Genomic DNA, 16,935 nt, shown 5'->3' with positions numbered 1-16,935 from the left:
CAATGTTTAGTGTTTGTGACAGTGCTTTGACTTTTACAGCCTCTGGATCGCATCTCTGTATGGATCACATTTGATCCAAAAATAATTTACAGCTGACACCAAGAACGTCTACTGTGTTTTTGATTTGTTTTGTTTTTGTTTTGTTTTGTTTGCTTTTTTGTGTTGGCTGAGGAAGAGTAGAATCAGTGACACGGTGTGTCAGTCCACTTCAGGCTGTTTACCACACACACTCACTTAGAGTTGCTATCCATATCCTGAGAAATGTCATCCACCATCTCACTGGATGAGGACTCGTGGGCCATGGCCTTATACAGCTTGCAGGCCACCAGGGCCTTAGCCATGGCCTCCTCCCCTCTCTGCCACAGGAACAGCGCCATCTTCTGTCTCCTCATCAGCACTGCCCAGATCATCAGCTCATGGAATGGGTACTGGAAACGGCTGACTTCAGGGTCGTCCACATCCACCTCCACCTCTTCCTCCTTCTTCTTCTTCCTCTTCTTGCCTTTTGTTCTTGGTTCATCGTCCTAGAGGAGTCGGTACCAACTTTTTAGGACAAGTAGTAAAATAGAAAGATAGAATAAAGAGGTAGGGTCTTCAATCATACCTCCATGCCAAGAAGTTTCAAGGCTTTAGGCTGTAGATATGAAGATGGTTAGACACGTTAGTTTCATGTCACTGTAATAGTCCAGATATCCCACCTATGCTCGCTGAGACTTGTTGGTCTTACCCTTTTAAGTCCGTAAAGGTTGTTGTAGAGAGAACGGAAACCTTTCCTTGTGTAGTTACAGCGGTAGGCTCCACCCATGAGGTACTCCATCACCAGACCTATGTCAATCAGTGTGATTTGATAGTCTGGAGGGAGGTTCCCCTAGGACATCATAAAAGACAGCTGTGATATAAACTACATATGCTGTAGTCAGAGATCCTATAGCACAAACCAAAATATAATATGATTAAAATGACGCGCAAAGTATCTCAAATACAACTCATCAAAAACTTTTATTGTCTAGTAGTATTGTCTATATCACTGTTATTATGACATACAAGCAATATGCAACCAGCGTTAACCTTTGTTTGAATTATTTAATTTGTCTAGTTATACTTAAGCTTTCTCAAGATGATAAAACATACTGTTACGCAAAAATGACAAGTGCATCTATAAATGAAAAAGTATTTATCTCAGATTTTGAGCAGAAATGTATTAGTATTTTTTTATCCCAATCATTAAATCTGTATAAAAGAAACCAATTTTGATTTGTTTTGAGGACTCTGTAGTAGTTTTTTTTTTTTTTTTTTTTTTTTTTTAGGTATTTCTTTCAACAGATCTAATTTGAGTAGCTTACTTTTTTAACATCTCGGACTAAAATGTTTAGCGTGTGGGCCGGTCCAAGTTTCTGGAAATGCAAATAACAGGAGAAAAATTTTAATCCATGTAACATTAGGAATAGTGAATATTCCTTCATAGGATTGAGATATTAATTCCTTTCACTGTGCTGTCTCTTCAGTAAGTCCCCAGTGATATGAATCCTCACTGTGTTATATAACTCCTCTAGTCGCGGGATGGTCAGGAAGTGGTGAATGTTGACCCCATTTTCTATCAGCAGCTTTACAAAGTCCACTCTGTCCAGCACCAGAGCGTCCATCATGGCCTGCTCCAGTGAGTTCACCTGTAGGGGGCGCCAAAAAGAAAACTATTATGCAGTATTACACGTCAGTGACCATCACTGCTAAGGTAGCAGTAGTGTCTTTTTGATGGTTGTTGTATTGTTTTTATTCACCGCTCTTATCAGTTAATCAAAGTAATTACTGAGATTTAGAAAACTGTCTTAGTTTGTCAAAACTAATGAAACAAGGTCTTAGCACTGCCTGTCAGGCGTACCCAGTTGAGTAACGCTAGCTTCCTGGGGTCTGTCTCCTCTGGCACTTCTGGCTTGGCCTTGCTGGCTTTGCCCTTCTTTCCTCTGACTTTGCTCTTGCCCTGCGCTCCCCCTCCAGAGCTCTTCGGCTTCTCCTTCACAGGACGTTCCTTGATGGACGTAGCGCTGGCTACAGCACTTGCAGGCTGTGAAATCAAACACACCTGCTTGTGCACTGCCTCCAGGAACGCTGAATATGGGAGGGGCGCGTTGGGGCGTTTGTTTGCGTGCCGAAGACGAGGGTCAGAGGTCACTCACTGGCAGGTTGTGTCCGTACACAAAGATTTGGTTGCGTGCGATGTCCACCCTGTTCCAGGCGAGAGCCAAACTCAGCTGGTCCGGGGCAGAGGCGTTTGTTCCTGTGTGTGTACAGAAATGGTGCAGAGATGATGTGTGGGGATGTGTGGGGTATGCACCCGGTGTGGGTCATAGCTGTGTTCAACAGCTCTTCTGTGTGAAGCTGGGAATGTACCTTTCAGCAAAGCTGTGAGAATGGCCATCTCAATATCCTGCTGCCCCTCTGCACCCATTCGAAAGACTGTAATCTGTGGTAGGAGTTTTGTTAGTCTTTATTCTTACACCGTTCCTGTTCCCAATTAAAGAAGAAGTCAATGATGGAACAAAGGAACATGGGAATGAAAGAATGAAAGAATGTGATTCTCTCTGTGACAGCAACGAAACATTTTTGTGACACTGAACAAAAACACTCCCTTTGAGCATTTATACTTCCTCTTTAATTTAGCTGAATGAATTATTCCTTAAACAAGAGCTTTCTATGTTTCAGAGGACTTGTAGAAATGGCAGTTGCTTCAGAGATGCAGTCACATGTGTAACTCTGTTATGTATAATTAAGTTGGTATGCATATGTGGCACTAGGCCAAAGATTTTAGAGTGCTAATGTGCATATTTTATAAGTAATTTGGTGCAGCTGCTCAAAGTGAACTATAACGGTTATGTATAAATTCACAATTACACTGCCAAAAAAGGTACTGTGTTCCTGTCTTTCATTCAAGTCAAGGTTCTGTGGAGATGGAAAATACTTGCCTTTATTTTTGCCTTAACTTTAGTTAATCTTTAGTTTGTCTTTAGTTAATCTTTAGTTTGTCCTTAGTCTGTCTTGTTTTTTGCAAGTAGCTTTTTTTTTAATGTTTAATGAAATGTAATGAGATTGTGAACTTAAGGCTTTAGAAAAATCATCAAAAATCAAAAAGGACGTTTCCCATCTGATTTTTTTTCATCTTTTTTAAAATGTTGGTATTATGCACTTCCAATTTAACTTATTGTAAGAGGCATTATAGGCATTACATTAAAAGCTATGAGTTTTAATATGACACAGATACCACAGTGAAATTTACTATGACAAAAAGAGACTCAGGTATTAGAGTAAGAGGAGGAGACACTCTGTGGGGATTACAGGGAGATGAAACCCCTCTTCCATCTGTATGTGTGGGCAGGACAAACCAACACCATCCTTCTGGTGGGAGCAGGTGGCCGTGCACTGATCCCAGTCCAGATGCGTGGGACCACAGATTATCTCCTGTCCCGAGGCGTATTAAACACTACTTAACACATCACTTACCATTTACCAAACATGCTGCCGTAGCACAAATGGTTGCCACAGCAGAAAAAAAAGCCCCTTGGAATTTAGTGAGCTGCTAACCGCAAAGATTCTTACTGCACATGGATTAGTCCCTCACTCTGAATAATGAATGTATGGGAGTTTATACCATATGGTGAAGTGAGCATGTGAGTCTCTCAATGAGCTCATCATACATAAAAGATCTCAAAATGAATGACACATAACAGGGAAAAGGTCTTAGGGAAGAGGAGATGAGTTTAATTACTAACAACTGAATCGAGATGACTTTAATGAACTATAGAAAGACATGAAACACCACATGGATAATGATGCACAACAATGAATCTCAGGACAGTGTTTATTTATAGAATGTAATATGTAATACAACCAAATGGAATGATCTCACAAGGGTTTAACATGGTAAAATGAAATGGATTAAAATTTATTCCTAGCCATATACAACGATTACAATTTTACAATTTTCTTACACACAATTTTCTTTTCATATTGGTTGCATAGGTGTTATTTATTTATAAGTTCAAGACACTTTTGAGCATTTTGCACCTGAAATAATTGCATCCTGCTCTCTGATGGTTCAGACGTGTACTCACCAGCTCTCTCTTCTTCATGCACTCCATTATCATATGGTAGATTTGCTGAGACTGGCTCTTGTTGTAGCTGAAGGTCTTCTGTATGGTGACCATCAGCTGGTCTCGGGCATCCTCACTGACTATTCTAGAAGCGTTAAATGTCTGCATCAGAGGACTTTTATTTTGTATTAGGGAAGTGACCGTTAAACCGCCCGGGAGCTACTGGCCTTGTACGAATGCCGTCTTAATATTTGACTGGACGGAGTGCTTACTCTCCCTTCTCGGAGTGCTTGTGGGCGAAAGAGAGGATGTCTGAGGCACGCCCGCTGCCGTCACACACCACCACCGGGATGGGGGGATCCTCTCGGAGGCTCTCCAGGACTACGGTGATCATGTTGGGACCTCCTTCCACGATCAGACACAGCAGTGGCACCCCCTGACCTAACCCTGAGGCACAGGGACAATACACATCTACTCAAAACATACCAAGCTCAGTTTGGACTCTACGGTTGACTGTTGCTTTCAGATCTATATAATCATAAAATGCAGCACAGAACAATAATAGCATAAAGTCAAGCACTAGTGAAGTTGCATGGACCACAGCTCAAAAATGCACATATCACAGAGGACGTCCACAACATTATACACAACAGTATACAACATTATTGCATGATGATGGTGAAAATAGAGAGCATTTATGAATCTGTTTATTCTATCATGGTAAAACCTCATTTTGTAGTAGCAGAGGCCCTGGTCAGGGGGGATGTGAGTGGTGACAGCTGAGTATCCCTTTGCTGTCCCTGCCTTGTCACAAACTCCAGGCATAGGATGACAAAGGGAAACCCACAGGTCACAGACACAGACACTGCCCCTGCCCTCTTGCCCAAAAGCTCCCGCTCAACTGACTGCGATCAATCAAACTACAAGCCACTTCAGCGTCACCAGCACCATGCTCACGCTGTCAAAATGGAGCCGTAATCAAACACGTATGTTGTGGAGATGAGTGGTGCGTTGGCTGAAGATCTCCGCGAGGGCGTGGCTGATTCAGACAGACTCACGGGTGTTGATCTTCTGCAGCGAGATGTGTTTCTCCAACTGTCTCCGCAGACGCACCTCGGCGCCATACTTCCCGCACGTGCCGTTATCACACAGGACGAAGTGTGAGTGGCTGCTGTTGAGGACAGCCAGCTTGCTCAGAGGGTTGGACATCGCCTGGTAAGGTTTGGTCACCTGGGGAAGTTCAAACATGGATTTGGTAACCACCACGAAAGTGCTAGCCTCTGGAGCTCCATAGATGTAGGGCTGTGGAAGCATGTTGTGCTGAGACGTCTCACGTCTTTTCCAATGAGATCCTCTTTGCTCTCCAGAATTCCCCATGGAGCGATCCCTATGGCACACACCTTGCCTCTGGATTTAGAGGAATGGTCTTTCAGTGCATCTCCGACATGGCGGATGACCCCTGTATGAGGGCACACAGCAGAAGATGTGTTCACCATCCTAAACATGGCAGTTACTGCAACGAAGCCAGTCCTTAAAGATCCGTAAGACAGACATCTCACCATACTTTTCTAGTGAATTTGACATGCTGTGTTTTTACCAAAACCACAATGGACGTTATATTAGATATACAGTGAAGAGCATTAGTGCCAATTCTAGGTGTACCTGTGCTAATTCCTGCAGTAAAGATCCAGGCTCCAGTAGTCACCGCAGCCTTAATCAGGCCTTTACCAAAGACCTGCTTGAGTTTGGGCTGAAGGTCAAAGTTCTGCAGGCCTCCGTGCACAGATATGAGCAGCGTGGGGAGCTCTAGATGCCAGTCTTTCACCATGAGGTGCAGCAAGTTGTCTGGCTTGGTGTCATAAGACACTCTGATATACTGAAAGAAAGTGAGTGACAAGACGCATCAGGCGTTTAATTATAATCATTGACTGGCAGTATCAGTAAAGATTTTCCATTAATAATCAAGCGTAATATACATTCTAGACTCTGGGACAGTTTTAACCATAATGTTATGATGCACAGTTTCAGCACTTTAACCCTAACCCTAATGGTATAACATCTGTACCATGGCCTTGTTGACGAACCCTCCTCCCTGGAACTCGATGATGCCGTAGGCGTCTGTTGGGGAGGTCTGGGTGTGCTTGGCCACTGACCACCTCTCCTGCACAGTGTCCCCTTGTCCCAGCTGGTTGTCCACTCCAGGTTTGCTGGTGGCAGCTCCAGGTGGGATAGCTGCATGTTGGGTCACCAGATTGCCACAAGCACATCTGAGGGAGAACCGAGAGGTCTTATGATCTGTGAGGCTTAATGAGTCAACCCTTTTGAGAATGAGCAGAGTTTCATCTGATAGCTTGTTTGATAATCCATAGAAAAAAAAAACAGCCACCATAACCTGTAAACAGATTTAAAAATTGGGATTCTCCATAAAAAATATGCTGACAATAATACTAGACAAATTACTAATTTCAAAATAGTTTCTATTTACATGATAATCAGAAAAGGCTTTAACATTTTTGTAAGCTGTACAAAGGTTGCTTAAAATTATTTGTTATCATTGTTACAATGATGAGTTATGGGAATACTGAGATGTAAAGAAAAGAGAGTTGGGTCTTGTCTTTGTGGTCCGTCTTTAGCACGTGCTTCCACGCACGGAGGTTATACTGACCCTGCTGGATCTCCACCTTCATGTCTATGGGCGGTGGAGCGTTCTACACCCACACTATTGCCTCATACGCTGCTACAATGCAGTGGGAATGATGAATTCAGCAGCCTCTCCTGCGTTATGTAAGACCGACTGAAAAGCTCTTACAGGACCAGCAAAAGAACATGCAGGATGAATTGTTACTAATGATCTTTTACAGGCAGGAGCTTGTGAACTGTGTTTCTACTGTCCCTCATCCTTAATCTGTTCCATGATATGTGGACTGCTACTTTTTATCTTAACCGTTCAGTATTGTGCAAAAAAAGTTGAGTGAAAAGTGAGACACTGAGATAAAGGTCCTTACCGAGTTGGATCCTTGGATGGAAAAATGTGAATGCAGTCTCTTTTCTGAAAGGTCTTTTCAATCCAAACTCTCTGGCCCTGTGATGCAAAATAGAAAATGTATACTAAGACTTACACTGTAATTTTAAATACCGGCATTTCACTGTTTACCAAATCACAGAGGCAGGACTGCACCAGAAAAATGTAGTGCACTTTTAATACAGAATGTTCTCTGTCACTTTAATTTCGGTCAAGAACATCTCTGTGTTACAACAATTACTCTAAGAAGTGATTTTAGTCTCAAGTTTTGCTCAGCTAGCTGCATTAAATCCTCTTAGTACTGCTAATCCTCACCAAAGTATAAGCAGCAAAGTAACCGCACATATACATCTCACACGGTATGTCTGGCCGAGTAAAAATGCACACTGAAAATGAAGAAATAAGGTATTCAACACCTGCTCATTTTTTATTTCTTTTTGTCTCTTCTTCCTCTCAAATGCCTGCACATCCAGGAGTATCCAGTACAGACACAGGTCCACACTCATTATAAATTATACAGAGCCATAAAGTCAACTGACTGTGGCTCACGTTGATGATGAGAGAAATATAGTCAATTAGTGAGCAAAAAAGGGACATAAGTGTCATATATATTTATCATATTCTATTCCAGGTCATATTTCATTTTTGCCTGAAATTTTTGGTCCAACAAATTGGAAATCAGATCTACGGTCACTACCGCCATCTTTTTTTTGGAGAAAGTATTATTGAAACTCAAAAAAAAAAAGTGGATTCTGTAAATTGTTAAATCAGATTCTTCCATGAAAGCTGTTTGATCATGTTCCAATACTGGACAAAAATAACCTTAATTCAAAGTGATATCTGTCTGGGCTTTTGTTGGCATTTCGGACCTAATTAAGGCAAATGCTTTTGAAGCAAATCTAACCAGGAAGCTCAGAGAAAATGAACAAGGCACTAGAGAGAGAGAGAGAGAGAGAGCGAGAGAGAGAGAGAGAGAGAGAGAGGTGGTCCGGAACCTGCCTGCCCATCACTTACCCCCCTGCTATTCCTTTATTCAGAGTCCTCACTCTCCCTCTTTTCTCTATATGGAGAAATCTGTCCATAGTAATATTTAGTTTAGCATCCCCCTTATATTTTGCATATTTTCTACCATACAATTTCTTTTCATAGGTCCAGCTTATGATGAAGTAATTTATCAGGAATGCCAGTTTCTTACATTTATTCATCTAATACATTCAATATTATGCAATGCTAATTTTAAAAGAGAGCTCTTTTAGGATTAAAATTTAGATTTGTCCATTTTAATTTATTCTTGCACAATAGTGAGTTCATGATTTAAAGTGGCTGGCACCAGGTCATCACTAAGAGGAATCAACTGTTTGTGAATTTCATATTTCATCAGGATGAACTAAATTAAAACCACAATATACTTTCATTTCAAACAGTAGCTCTGAATGCCAATGTAGCATTGTTTTAAGCAGCTTACACTGTCATAGAAAAACTACACAATCAGTTTTTACGTTCAGCTGGCTCACTTTTTGATGCATGAAAACCAAAACCCCCGTACTGAGCGCCCCCACTATAAACCAGTTGCTACAGTACACGTTCCCATCTCGTCTCAGCCCTTCAGCATGAACAAGCAGGTCCTACCTGTGGAGGTAGAGAGACAGCCCGTGATATCACGGCTGGCAGCTCTCTGGGTCCTGCCGTAACTTCTCTAGTCCGGGACGTGCTCTCTCCCAACGTGCCGACACCCAGTGAGTCCCACAGGACATGAAACCTCCCCACTTTATGAGGGGCTGTTCATATGATGAGCATGTGAGCAGGGTTTTTGTTCAGAGTGAGTCTCATGACTCCAGTTCAAGGTAATCCTTTTGGGAGTCCCATGACCCCTCTCTGCTTGCCCACGGGGTATTTTCATCCCTCACTAGAACAAGGAGCACAGCAAATCTGCCTTAATAGCTTCAACCCTTCAACCCTCGTGCTACATTAATCTTCCTATTCCTCAGAAACCATTTTTTCTTCTTCTGGTTTTCATCTTACCAGGCGCCTCAGAGTGAGAGTCTGTGTTTGGGTCATTGAAATGGCGGAGCTTGTGTTGTACTGAAGAAGAGTTGGGAGGTTAAACATAAAGAGAATGAATGACCTGTGTGAGAGAAATTCCCTGAATTTACAATCTGAATGTGTCTCCCTTTCACCTTCGACTTCACCCGCCATTTGCATAATTGAGAGAATTGCCCCCCCCCCCCCCCCCCCCCCCCCCCCCAGTTGCTTTGTAAAGGCCTTGCTAAAAACAAAGAGTGTGAGGGGGACCTTGGTGGGGGTGAGGTCAGGTAATATTATTTTCAGTTCATCTCTACTTCACACCAGCCATGTTGTATTGGTGTAAGACCATCCCATCAAGGCGTGGTGGCACAAATGCCACAGCTGTCTATCTCTAAGCAAATGTTCCTTGTAAAAGAGAATAATGTTTCCCTCTTAAGTATGTGGGAGCTCTTTGCCAACGTTTACTTTACGTTGCAGCTCATCAGTTCCTCTGCCCATGGAAAGCTAAGTACAGGAGGTTGTCTCAGCGTAGATGAATCAATACCTTAAAGCAACACCGTAATATAATAATAAAATGTTAATTTATTCAGTTTGTGTTTCACATTACTAACAAACACTGAGCAGTTGACACGTATCCTGTCCATCCTGGTCACTGGCTTATGCCGCTGTTTGCAAAGTTTTTGGTGACATTTTGTATTGTATTGTAATTGTCTATGATTGTACATTTTGCACTTCTCACAGTGTGATGCATGCGTCCTTTGTGGTTTCACTTTTATGATTCAAAAGTGGAGCTGAGAGTCTACGGTGTGAAAACCACAGGCGCTGAGCAGATACCAGCAGCATTCAGACCACTGTCTGCTACTGCTGTGGTCTAAAGGCTGGTAATGATAGCTGGAGATAATGACGTCTGCTGGCTCGAGCAGAGCGTCTACTGGTGTAATACTTAATTCAGCTTACATATTCCCGTTATCCATAGCAATTAAACCCCAAATCCTCTAAGAAGTCACAGCCACACTACCCACGGCCTTTTCTCAGACAGTGCACCAAAGGAGGATCAGATCTGGTGGCTTCAGGTAAATGACCAAGACCCACGACATACCTGCCCAGTATCAACGTGCTCAGTTATGTTGTCCTGCTGTGGTCTTCAGTAGAACTGAACGATGAACACATAGTTCTACTGAACAGAGTTAGAATTACTTGCACAAGAATAACAATACCAACAAGATGTTGGAGAAGGAAGTTAGTGAAATCATTAATTTTTATTCATACTTGTATTTTCACATTTAGCTGAAAATCTCCCTCTAAACCTACAAATGACAAGTATCGGTCATAATTTCATCTTAACATCATCTTCCATGAGAAACGTTTGGCCTTACGAATCACACTAAACAGTGACCAGACTGAGTTTGCTCATGATTCAGGAGTAACGTTGGGCTTGAGTCACTGTGTAAATACCTGCAGTATCTCTCTATGCTCTTCTCTCTATCTCTCTATGCTCTTCTCTCTATCTCTCTATGCTCTTCTCTCTATCTCTCTATGCTGATGAACCTTATAGAATCTACTGAGTGTCAGCAAAGGGTGCATTTCCTTTAATTTGCTTAAACTCTAAAAATGTCTAAAAATGTGATTTTCTTAAACTCCCTCTGAAAGGGCTCATTGTGTGAGTTTAAATCCAGTTAAGTCCAGCCATTATCACATGAGCACAGCGTGGCACTAATTAGCCCAGAGCTTCTATGGAGTCATAAGACTTTTTTCAAGGAAGCTTGGAATACAAGAGTATTGATTTGTTTGTGTGTGTGTGTGTGTGTGTGTGTGTGTGTGTGTGTGTGTGTGTGTGTGTGTGTGTGTGTGTGTGTGTGTGTGTGTGTGTGTGTGTGCATATACAGTGCTGCTTGAAAGTTTGTGAACTGCTTGAGAGTTTAGATTTTTCTGTTGTTTTACCATGTTTCTCTTATTTTATCATCAGTTTTTGTATATGAAATGTCAGGTTTAAGCTCATTAATTCCATTTACACCTTTGCAAAAGTAAATTAGCCACAACTCCATCAGTAAAGTCAATTAGGTAAAATGCTCAGGTGAAACACATGTGAGTGGCCAAGCAATCAACCAGACCAATCAAATGAAACAATAAAGCAGACCAATCAAATGAGACATCCTTGGGAAAAGACCTGAGCCACACTGATTAAAACGGAGAGGAAACCAGTCAAACCACTATGGTGGAAAGGCATAAAGTACACAGATCAACAATGCTGAGAGGAAAGGAATCATCTGAGGACATCAGAAAGAAGGTGGTGATAGCATAACAGTCTGGGGGAAGCTACAAGACCATCTCCAAAAGATTACAGCTCCATCCATCCACTGTAAGACAAATTATTTACTAATGGAGGGAACTCAGCATCACCACAACTCTGCCCAGAAGTGGACGACCACCAAAACTTACACCAAGAAACACCAGAAAAATAATAATTCAGGTAAAGGCCAAACCCCACACATCACCTCCAGAGACTTGCAGACCTCTCTAGTAGCATCTGGGATAAATGTACGTGCATCTATACGTGCATCTATAAGAAAAATATCCACGGATATGGCATTCATGGGGGTGTTGCCAGAAGGAAACCTCTGTTCACAATAGAAAACATTGCCCATTTAAACTTTGCCAGAGAACACTAGGACAAACCAGAAGCTATCTGGAAGTCCATTCTCTGGACAGATGAGTTCAAAATTGAATTATTTGGCCACAATCATAGGTGCCATGTTTTTTTCCAAACACAACACTGCATATAAAGAGAAGAACCTCCTGACAAAAGTGAGGCGTGGTGGTGGAACTGTGAAGGTCTGGACCTGGATGACTATTGTCTAGGGAATATCAATTCCCAGGCTTATCAACAAATTCTTGACCTGAATCTCCTTCCATCAGTTAGGGAGCTGAAGCTGGGACAAAAATGGATTATGCAATAAGACAACAACCCAAATCCAATAGCAATGCTATGGAAATATCTGAAACGGGTGAGACATGCCAGATGTCCCTACAACCTCTCAACTTGCAGAGTTCTCCAAGAAGGAGTGGGCAAAATTCTCAAAACGTAGTTGATATACTCGTTTGTGGTTATAGAGGATGTTGAAGTAATAGCTGCAAAAGGTGCCACAACTTGCAAACTAAGAGTTCACATACTTTTTGTACCTGACCGATTTTCTCTTTGGAGAGAGAGATTACTTTTGTTGAATAAATAATGAAAATATTTATTGTGTCCCTTATTTGGAAAGTCTGCTTTACAATTTTGAGATTTAGATGTTAATTTCATAAGAATGGTTATTTAAACAGTGACCAAGTTTGAGTGGTTCACAAACTTTCAAGCAGCCCGGCACATACTCGCTCTGTGTTATTTCTACAAAAAAAATATCTGGCTTATTTTGTCCTTTTAAAACTACTTGCACAGTAAAATCTACAGAGGTTATAAGAACCAATTTGAACTGCACTGGAGTAAAATACCCAGACTCATGTATTCAAAGTACAAACACTATAATTTTGTTTGTATTTGTATAAAGCGAATGTCCTTACAAGTAACTTTTTGAAGAATCCAGGTGCTTCCATTTTACATTTTAACTGTGAAATGTAACTGTTCCTTTAACTCATTGTGGTTGAACCATGTAAAATGCTTTCTGTAAAACATGCTAACTTGGATTAGGATTAGATATAAACTTGACATAATTTAGCTACAAAAAGTTAAATGTTTTGGGCCTGTGTGTGCACTTGTGTATGGACCTATGAATCTTGCTCAAGCATTGTCATGAGGAAAACTGAATTGTTCATTATGTGTTCCGTTAGTTTTTGTTATCCAGACATGCATTTTTATGTGTAGTATCCATGTTGCGAATAACGTTGTTAAAAATAATGGCGTTATGTAGTGAGGAGTAACGGATCTCAATCATTGACTGTGTGTGTATGTATATATATGTGTATATGTATATATATGTGTATATATGTGTATATATATGTATGTATGTATGTATGTATGTATAATATATATATATATATATATATATATATATATATATATATATATATATATATACACACACACACAGTCAATGATCTCAATAGGTCACAGTTCTCGGTGTAACCTGTTTAACAAGTCAGTAAGCGATTGGATAAGGCAGCATTATGGTAGCCAATCGGAGCCAGTGTTACACGTGTGCCGAAGCACACCAGTGACAAACGGAGAAGAGGCAGAACTGGCCAGTCAGGAGCAAGACGAAGGAAAATAAGCATTTTCAAGGTGGCGATATAAACATTATTTAACAGTTTTAAGAAAATACTTTTAGTTTCTGAATGTCTACCAGACTGGGTATTTGATTTATTTATTTAAGAATAGATTTTATTAAGTTTACTTCTGTTGTGAACAAACCAGTTGTCTCAGGTTGAGAGAATTTAATTTAATTTGATCGATGTAAATGCACTTTAGTGTTTACTTTTGTTTTTTACACAAACATTTGGGATTTTAAAGGATTTTATCCTGCACTGGTCTGTGGATGTGCAATAAATATCAAAGGTTATGTACAAACACCTTTCTGATCTACTCATTTCAACTGACTGTGAAAACTGCTTTAAAAAAAAATACTTATTCTTTAACTTTTTTTAACTGTAATGCAAATAGTTACTTTCCCTGGTAAGGAGTTACTTTTATTATAGAGTAATTCAGTTACTAACTCCGAACAAGTAGTGAGTAATTATAACTACACTGCTAGTATCACACTATGAACGTTCACTTCCTTGGTTGATTTTGAGAGCAGGCAGGTGGATCTCTAGCGTTAATCGTAATGGGGCAGTCCATTAATCTGCTGCAGCTGCCAGCGTTTGGTTTAGAGGATTTGGAGCAGCTGGAGTTGCTGTAGCACTGCAGGGAAAGGGCCGTCATTTTGTTCTGGCCCGAGAGGCACTGCAGACGTCTGGCCCGAGAGTCCTACAGATGATCTAAAGGACATCTTCCTCATGAAACCCCTTTGATCCTCTTCTCTCCATCACCATGGCAGCAGGTCACATGTCCTAGGACATGGCCTGCCTTGGTATGCAGCATCAGTCCTCAGACCGTAAGCACAGACCCAGCACGGTGCCAAACAAGCTTGCCTTTTCTCTTTCATACAAATAAAGATTTCAGTTTTGAGTAAACAAGTCGATTCTATCTAATAAACCACCGAGCCAGAGATCTAATATGGCTTTAAACCTTTGTAAGATTCAAAATCCAATGTTCCGGGTGTAAAGTTGATTTGTTTACATCCTGAGTTCTTAACAACTATGGCTTTCTCTTTGTTTTATATATTCAGAAATGGAAAAAAGAAAAAACAATACTGTATCACAACTTTATGAAACCGAACAAATACAACAAATGCTCTTGATGTTAAAAGGGCTCTGTTTTCTCTCTCAACAAGAGTCTACTGTGAATATTCAAATCCATCAATGCTCGTAAACGTCATGTCCCCTCACAATTAGGCTGATATGTCAGAAATACCACTGCAATGTCATGCTCTCCAGGGCGGACATGATTCTAATTAATGTAGACTTGTTTGCCTAACTGCTAATCATTTTTCAATAGGATAGAAAAATTCAGTGAAGCAATTCAAATGGCCCGTGTTCTGTTTGCTTGAAGCGTGTACCTCTGAATTTCATAGGTTTGTCCTACTGACTGCAAGCTTACTGTCACATACTAGATGCTGAACAAGATGTCAAGGAGAGTATGAGAATCTTACCTTCTGTGATCCAGATGTGGTGCGATTAATGGAGGCCTGTTTAAAAGATGCAGCTTTTCTCAGTCCTGATTCAGGGAAGCTGGTCTTTAATAGACTCATGTCTGTCCCAGACACAGCGCACAGTGCCACTAGCACAGCTATAGCAAATGTCACGTTGACAGGATTAACTCTGCTTTGTCTCTCTCTGTCTCTATCTCTTTATCTCTCTTTCTCTAATTCTATCTATCTATCTATCTATCTATCTATCTATCTATCTATCTATCTCAGCTCACTGTCTCTTAACTGACAAGATACATGGCAGCAAGGGATAAAATCATTTGATGACGAGCTTGACAAACAGCACTTGATTCTCCCTCCTGTCACACTATAATCAGGCTTAATGCACCCGCATCCAGGAAGTATCAGACCTTAAGGGCGGGGATTTAATAAATGGTTATTGAAGGTAAAACTGGTTTAGATTTAGAGGACCATGGCCCTGACAAAAGAGCTTAAACGCATGGTGTGGGCATCTTTCAGCCTAAGGGTACGGTTGGGTAGCACAAAGTACAGCTGATGGGAGAAACATATCAGCATGGAGCAGTCTGATCATTCACTTTACAGGTCTGATCGTTTACAGTCTGATCATTCACTTTACAGGTGAAGCAATGAGCAGCACTCTGACATGCACCCCTATCAGATTATCACCTTCACATAAGTTACAATTACATCAATTGTAATGTTTATTCCTCATTTTATGCATATTCAGAACACGTAAATCTAAAACAAATGTATTGCCTTAAAACCAGTAAACACTTTGTGGCATTAATTCAAATGACTTCGCTAGATTACCTACAGTAACGTTCAATACAAAATATTGAACGCAGTCCCATGAAATTGGCACAGAAAAATCTGTAGAGACACAAGTGCACCCTCTTATGGTTATTATAGTAACTGCAGCTACAATGTAGGTATAGATGATAGGTATTTGTGCTTACCTCTACTGCTATTTGCTATAGCCTGTTATTTTTAGGTTAGGTGAAACGGAGACCTGTTTAGATTAAACAATTCAACAATTAAGATGTTCCAGAGATCACTAGAACATGGAGATTCTTGAATATTATAAAATCACATGAAAAATAAGAGATATGCTTTCACCCAAGTGTGCCTAATGGCAGTCCTGTACTAGGAGAAAAAAGACCCTCTGTCCCCACCCATGACTATATGTCCACTGCCTTAAGAGCTGATGATGTTTAATGTCTCCCTGTAAGCAGACACAAAGGGGGTGTATTAGCTACAGATGGCTCCACTGTTGTCTCTCCCAGGCTCATGCCCTGTGTGAGGTGAGGGTGCCATGGTGAGCACCGTGGCAACCCGAGGGCTCGCATCACACACAGCTCAGACCAAGCACCTCCACAAAGCTGCTGTCTCTTCTCCTGGATGTCCAGATGTCCACGAATGTCCTTGGTGACCCTGCAGTCCAGCATGTGGTGAAATAGACTTTACTTATGCTGCGTCAGCACCCCAAGCCTCCATTTCTTCTTTCATGCAGAATGACTTTGCAGATAAACAAGGAACAGAGGACAAGCCTGATTGTCATTGTCAAGTTTAAATACTGTACAGTGTGAATATGGTATGGCACCTACTGCATGGGGTTACACATTATGCAAATTATGCTAATTCTTACAGTAACAAGAAGTATATAATGCATCATTCTTCTGATTGGATGTGCAGACCTGTTTTCTACTGATGATGCTTAACATCCATAAGCCTTTTGTGGTTCTGATTATGTTTCAGGTGCTATGTACACTACTGTACTGCTCTTAAGCTATGTAGATTGTTGAAGTCACTTCAGTGTAATAAAACACAAAAGTGACCTCAACAGTCTACATAGCTTAAGAGTTAATATTGTAATAAGAGAAATAGTAAGTATTATTGAGTAGAATTGTCTTAAATAAGCCTAATGTATTTCAGCAGAAGCAAGTAACTGACTGCTGTTAAAGACATGAAAAAGATACAAGAAATAAAATATAGTTACTGTAAAGACAGACTATAATAATACGCTTAAACATTTGACTTTATG

The 16,935-nt window shown here is 40.8% G+C and overlaps 2 protein-coding genes across 2 annotated transcripts; both read right to left on the bottom strand.

Moving 5' to 3' along the window:
• Positions 1–145: 145 nt before the first annotated feature.
• On the bottom strand, positions 146–2,560 carry LOC143515295 (transient receptor potential cation channel subfamily M member 1-like). Its single transcript, XM_077007483.1, has 8 exons — positions 2,389–2,560; positions 2,175–2,275; positions 1,880–2,062; positions 1,533–1,667; positions 1,344–1,394; positions 728–868; positions 605–634; positions 146–524 (listed from the first exon to the last, which is right to left on the bottom strand). The coding sequence occupies exons 1-8, from the start codon at positions 2,444–2,446 to the stop codon at positions 231–233; spliced, it is 993 nt and encodes a 330-aa protein (XP_076863598.1). The 5' UTR covers positions 2,447–2,560; the 3' UTR covers positions 146–230.
• Positions 2,561–3,835: 1,275 nt separating this feature from the next.
• LOC143515296 (transient receptor potential cation channel subfamily M member 1-like) lies at positions 3,836–6,284 on the bottom strand. The gene is made up of 6 exons (XM_077007484.1): positions 6,151–6,284; positions 5,748–5,961; positions 5,420–5,544; positions 5,144–5,315; positions 4,358–4,532; positions 3,836–4,230 (listed from the first exon to the last, which is right to left on the bottom strand). The coding sequence occupies exons 1-6, from the start codon at positions 6,151–6,153 to the stop codon at positions 4,026–4,028; spliced, it is 894 nt and encodes a 297-aa protein (XP_076863599.1). The 5' UTR covers positions 6,154–6,284; the 3' UTR covers positions 3,836–4,025.
• Positions 6,285–16,935: the final 10,651 nt, after the last annotated feature.

The sequence above is a fragment of the Brachyhypopomus gauderio genome, chromosome 5 (genome assembly GCF_052324685.1).
Source record: "Brachyhypopomus gauderio isolate BG-103 chromosome 5, BGAUD_0.2, whole genome shotgun sequence".
NCBI lineage: Eukaryota > Metazoa > Chordata > Actinopteri > Gymnotiformes > Hypopomidae > Brachyhypopomus > Brachyhypopomus gauderio.
The sequence above is the reverse complement of the archived record's forward strand: the minus strand, read 5'-3'. Positions and strand labels throughout refer to the sequence as shown.

Excerpts from the sequence above, each read along its gene's own strand:
- LOC143515295 (XM_077007483.1), bottom strand. The coding sequence starts at position 2,446 with ATGGGTGCAGAGGGGCAGCAGGATATTGAGATGGCCATTCTCACAGCT. Across the intron at positions 2,063-2,174 it reads TGTACGGACACAACCTGCCA|CCTGCAAGTGCTGTAGCCAG; the intron begins GTGAGTGACCTC and ends TTGATTTCACAG. Across the intron at positions 635-727 it reads ACCTTTACGGACTTAAAAGG|CCTAAAGCCTTGAAACTTCT; the intron begins GTAAGACCAACA and ends TCATATCTACAG.
- LOC143515296 (XM_077007484.1), bottom strand. Across the intron at positions 5,316-5,419 it reads AGGATCTCATTGGAAAAGAC|GTGACCAAACCTTACCAGGC; the intron begins GTGAGACGTCTC and ends GAACTTCCCCAG. Across the intron at positions 4,533-5,143 it reads GCTGCAGAAGATCAACACCC|GGTTAGGTCAGGGGGTGCCA; the intron begins GTGAGTCTGTCT and ends CCTGTGCCTCAG.